This window comes from Myotis brandtii, unplaced genomic scaffold (assembly GCF_000412655.1).
Source record: "Myotis brandtii unplaced genomic scaffold, ASM41265v1 scaffold734, whole genome shotgun sequence".
Taxonomy (NCBI): domain Eukaryota; kingdom Metazoa; phylum Chordata; class Mammalia; order Chiroptera; family Vespertilionidae; genus Myotis; species Myotis brandtii.
In genome coordinates, this window is record NW_005370913.1 from 911,009 (window position 1) to 916,900 (window position 5,892).

General features: G+C 43.6%; 1 protein-coding gene across 1 annotated transcript in view; it reads right to left on the reverse strand.

Moving 5' to 3' along the window:
* Window positions 1-5,892, reverse strand: part of ZPLD1 (zona pellucida-like domain containing 1) — a 42,690-nt gene that overhangs the window by 22,000 nt on the left and 14,798 nt on the right. The window contains exons 2-3 of the mRNA XM_014530361.1: window positions 3,510-3,730; window positions 637-818 (exon numbers count right to left, since the gene is read on the reverse strand). Coding sequence (XP_014385847.1) covers window positions 637-818; window positions 3,510-3,730 — 403 coding nt within the window. The remainder of the gene's footprint in view (window positions 1-636; window positions 819-3,509; window positions 3,731-5,892) is intronic.

Consider the following 5,892-nt stretch of genomic DNA (forward strand, 5'->3'; position numbering starts at 1 on the left):
GGGGGGCAGTTAGAGGCAACCAGGCCGGCAGGGGGAGGGTGCAATTGGGGGTGACCAGGCCACCAGAGGGGGGCAGTAAGGGGTGACCAGGCTGGCAGGGGGGCCAGTTAGGAGCGACCAGGCTGGCAGGAAGAGGGCAGTTGAGGTTGACCTGGCCAGCAGCGGGGGGCAAGTTAGGGGCAACCAGGCCAGCAGGGGGGACAGTTAGAGGCGATGAGGCCAGCATGCAGAGGCAGTGAGGGATGATCAGACCAGCAGTGGGGTCAGTTAGGGGTGACCAGGCAGGCAGGCAGGTGAGCAATTAGGAGCCAGTGGTCCAGGACTGTGAGAGGGATGTCCGACTGCCAGTTTAGGCCTGGTCCCTGAATTTCGTGCACCAGGCCTCTAGTAAGTATATAAACATATAATATATATTTTATCTCTTGAGCTTTTGATATGGATCATAACAATTTAGATAGATGATAGATAGATAAGACCTAATAGGGTTTAATAGAGTTTCCATTACATTAGTTTGGCTACTCTCAACAAACAAATTCTTCTAAATAAATCCTTATAAATCTTTATAATTCCTTTAAGGATAAAAAATGACTCAAACATAAAGGCAATATGAGACACCAAGAATAAAATGGAACTTACGAAGCAAGCTGTGTATTATTAACCAGGTATTCCAATGGATAACTACAACTAAATTTGTAAAGAAGCCCAGGTAGATAGCTGATGATTGTTGGTGGATCTGGCGTATCAATGTATCCTGAAATATTTCCTATTTGTACTGAAGTTGTGTTTCCATAAGCACTGACTCCAGGAACTGTGGATACCTGTTGGGATGGTAAATAGCTATATATAAATCACAGCATTTCATATGCAAAATAAAACATTAGACCAGATCATTATTAGGGTCTCTTTCAACTATAACATATCATGATTGGAAATTAAACAAACATAATGATATCTTGAAGTGATTATATGTGTCTGAACTAAATGAAACTTTATATTTACCACCAAAGACAGTTCATAAATAAAAAAGAGATTATACGTTCATAGTGCTATAACAAGTAATTGGAAATGTTGAAAATGTTCGTGACGATTCCAAATTCTGTGGCATGGTTTAAAAGATCCCTATTAATCTGATCTTGTTTTCCGGTTTAGCTTCATGTCTCCTGACTCCCACTCTTGGTTAATAGTAATGCCCTAGCCCCATAGGCCCTTATTGCTCAGGGCTTTGTGCGGACTCATCTGCCTCCTCTTTCCCCACTTCACCATGACATGTCCTACTCCTGCCCTGCACCTCATCTTCCCTAGGAAACTTCTGACACCCCCCCACCACAGCACATGCAATGCCTGTCTCCATCATAGCAGTGGTCACAGTGCATGAGCAGCCTCCTGACTTGGCAGTCTGCTCAGCCATAGTCACATGCCCTTGTTCACCTTCACATCTTCAGCATAGCACAGTGAGGCTGGCATCTTGGGGCCCCCAAGATAAATTCTAAAGAAATAATGTAAGGTCACAAATGTTCTGAGTGTCGATCTTCTCAGCCAGTCTTCCTCTGTGGTACATACAGATTCTATCTCCTTCCAGGGCAATAGTTCATACATGGGTTTCAGGGGGATCATGAGCTCCCAAAAGTATAGCGCATGTGTGTATTTTCCTGGGACTGATGAGCTTTTACTGTATTTTCCAATCCCACTAAAATTTAAGAACTACTATACCATATTAAGAATAATCTTAATAAGGTAATGTTCTTGACCTTCATAATACCATAGAGGAATGCAGCCTCTTTCACTATGTCAAATACCTATATAACACTCACTAAGTATTTTTAACAGATATTAGAGAGACCTGTAATACTTAATTTTGGGCAACAGAATAAACTTTAGGTGTACATGAACCTAGGAGCACATGGGCAAAGCTAATGTGCTAATAATTCATGAACAGAGCCAGAATCATTATGAACACTTTGATTCAAATTCAAGTAATTACTACTCTACTTAATTTTTCCCATGAAGGATTATCCTTGGAATAGACTCCAACGCTAGTGACATCAAAGACAAAAACAGAAAACAAGCAGATTTTCCTCTCCTCTCACCACTTATCTGACCCCTCGCTAAACATACCAGTTCTGTCTGTGAAACACACACACACGCTTTGCCTGGAATTCCAACTGAATTGTTTTGTAGGCAGCCGGGCCAGACCAACCCAGAGAAGAAAGCTTAGTGAAGGAAGGCCTTGGGGTGTGGTGGGGGGAGAGTAATGGCTGCTGCTCTCCACATGGGCTTGCTCTCTCCACCAAGAAACAGACATGTAATAATCAACCTGCACCGCTGCCCCTTAGGCCATTTCATAACCTCTCTGCACACAACTCAGAGAGATGAATAAACGTTTTTAATAAAGAGTCAACAATACTCAAGCTGCAGGCTTGGGGTGGTCATGGGCACAATATTCTAACTGACCCCCGGGAAGAGATAAAGGACTCTCTTTTTCCTGTCGCCCTCTCTCACCAAGTCTTAGAAACTACCCTCAGGATACGCAAGCCTCCCCTATAATCCCAAACAATAATTTATGAAGAGAGAAAGCCAATTTCTCTTTCTTCACTAGGCTAAGTGACCTTGCTCATCATAGTTCATTTTTGTCTTTGCTAGGATTTATCAATAATATTTTATTTAAATAAGCAAAATGAAAAAAAAAACAGTACAAAATGAATCTCAGTGTAACTCTTCCCAGATAATAACATTTTTGCTTCAATTAATTTTAATTCCCAGGAGAGTCAATGGTTTATTCAATTCTAGTTTTGGTGTTCAATGCATGAATAAGTAAAGGGATAGCATAGACTCATACTAGTAGTTCTTATTCTGGGTGGAGATATTTGAAGTGATGTTTTGATATTCTCAATGACTAGAAAGAGTGCAACTGGGATTTCATGGGTAAGATTGGGAATGATAGGCATTATGAAATTCAAAGGACAGTCCCACACAATGAAGAATTTCACACTGGATATGTTGACAGCCCTCTTTTACAAAACATTGGTGTGGATTATTCAATGTCAAACAAAAAACTTAGACAATTCTAAAAATTCCCTTCTATCCTTCATCTTTCTTTCTGAATGAGGTCACTAAGAAGTAATAGGCCAAGGGATTCATTGCCAAATTCACTGGAACAAATAATTTCTGAATGATAAGAAGCTTCCATAAAAAGCATGAGGAATGTGGCTAATGACAAACTGGAGAGAAATATTCATCAATGTCACTCACACAAAATAATGTTGCTTAGAGTAGCACAGCCCATCTCCAGCCCCTCAACTGCCCGGCTACAATAAAGAAAAGCATTTTTGAAAAATAAAATTGTATGTTTGGGAGCAGATGCCTCAAGCAGGCAAAGGAAAGTGATTTGTTCAGTTTTATTGGAATTTTCTCTTGAAAGATAGATTGAACTTCTGGTTATTTCATGGAATGGGATTTTTTTTTTTCAGTTATGACCTCAAACCTAGCACACTATTTTACACGAATCTTACCACTAAGTTATTGCCACAGCCCTCCAAGGTGCTGAGATTGATGATGAAAATAACCACAGCAGGAAAGGTGTTGTTATTGATGAACCCCCTGCAGTGGGAATCCCCATGCCTTCCGTTCAGGGCAAGATCTGTTTCAGAATAACCGGAGAAAAGTACTGTGCAAAAATTAATCTTCATTGTAATGGCCTGCACCCCACAGTAGACACTGATGTCTCTTTCAGCTGAAATAAAAATACATAAAAAACAAATATAAGTCATAAAAGCACAGTAGAGGATACAAGAATGACTTTAACATTCCCTGATGTATTTATTTGCCCTCTCAATCTGTTTAACTCATTCCTGTATTTGAATACACCATAATCCAATGGGAAAGGTATAGAAGAAAAAGAGCCAGGAAAAACAATCTTTGATTTAGTTATTCAGGGAGCAATGTGTAGGTATAGAGCTTAGTTCATCTCTGTTTCCCTCATAGAATATGTGCATTAAATGTTGGTTGAGTGATATCAAATGATTAGAGAATTTAGTAGGAAAAAATCAGGCTATTGAGGAAATCCAGAACTAAAGTAACTGAATTATTCAGATCTCCTGTCTAGAGTAGTGAGGCTCACCACATGATGCACGTTTCCATCATAAGGAAGAAACAGTTAAAATCCATCCTAAGCCAAAATCATTGAGCACTTTGATATTTTGTAAACCTATGTTATCCAGGATGTAGAAACAAAAGCAATCCATTAGAATTCCATTTTGTTTTACCTATATTAAATCCCAATAGAGAAAGAAAATGAAAAAATAGTGTTCTGATATAGCAAAGAAATGCGTAGCCTAGTCAAAGAAAAGTTTGCCAATCACTATGCCTCAATAAAAGAAACTAGGTATGGAAATGTTAAACACAATTTGCAGTTTTCCATGACTGTGGGTTAGTAGTGATGAGATCCATTCTAGTTTTGTAGAGGTAAACACACACATACACGCGCGCGCGCGTGCACATGCTTTTCATATCTCTAGTTATTTTTCTACATGTAATAAAGAAAATATATGTAGAAAATAAAGAGGTTTCCTGCAAGGTAATTTGCCAGAAGCAAAGGCATTTACTTTTATTAGTTTTGGTAACTGTTAAAAGTTGAATTGTGCCCTCCATCCAGAAAAAAAGGGTACAAGGATGCCCTAAGCCCTAGTACCTCAGATTGTGACCTTATTTGGAAAGGGGGTTATCCTATCTAATAAAAGAGAAACATGGTAATTAGCCATATGGCTGCCACCCATCCCATTGGTTAATCAGTGAAATATGCAAATTAACTGCCAGCCAAGATGGCGGCCGGCAGCCAGGCAGCTGACGTGAACAGGGAGGCTTGCTTGCTTCAGGGACGGAGGAAGCCAAGCTTCCCCGCCTGCCTTGCAGGCCTCTCAGCTGCCCTCTAAGCAACATTGTAACAAATATAGAAACTAAACAAAACCCCGGGCTTCAGCCAGCAGGACCGCAACATTGTTTCAAATACAGAAGGTAAGCAAAGGCCAGAAACCTGCTTTCAGCTGCAGGGGTCTCATAGCTGGAGCCGAGCCTCAGAGCTAAAGCTGGCCCAGATTAAAAAAAAAAAAAAGGAAAAAAGGACAGGTTGGGAGCTTCAGTCCCCCGCCAGCCTGAAAACAGCCCTCAGCCCCTCACCCAGGCTGGCCAGGCCCCCAAGCAGGCCCCCCACCCTGAAGGGGGTGTGACCAGATGCAAACAGCCATCATCCCCTCACCCAGGCTGGCCAGGCCCCCAAGCAGGCCCCCCACCCTGAAGGGGGTGTGACCAGATGCAAACAGCCATCATCCCCTCACCCAGGCTGGCCAGGCCCCCAAGCAGGCCCCCCACCCTGAAGGGGGTGTGACCAGATGCAAACAGCCATCATCCCCTCACCCAGGCTGGCCAGGCCCCCAAGCAGGCCCCCCACCCTGAAGGGGGTGTGACCAGATGCAAACAGCCATCATCCCCTCACCCAGACTGGCCAGGCACCCCAGTGGGGACCCCCCCCCTGATCCAGGACACCGTTCAGGGCAAACCAGCCGGCCCCCACCCGTGCACCAGGCTTCTATCCTATATAGTAAAAGGGTAATATGCCTCCCAAGCACCGGGATCAGCGGAGCAGGGAGGCCTCCCAGGACTGGGATCAGCGGAGCAGCGAGGCCTCCCAGCGCCGGGATCAGCGTGACAGGGGGCAGTGACCAAACCCCTTGATCGCCCTGCGGCTCTGTGTGTGACAGGGGGCAGGGCCACAACCTCCCTATCCGCTCTGCTCTGTTCCTGACAGGGGGGAGCTCCTCAACCCCCTGATAGGCCCTGCTCTGTGTGTGACAGGGTACGGAGCCCCAACCCCCCTGATGGGCCCTGCTCTGTGCGTGA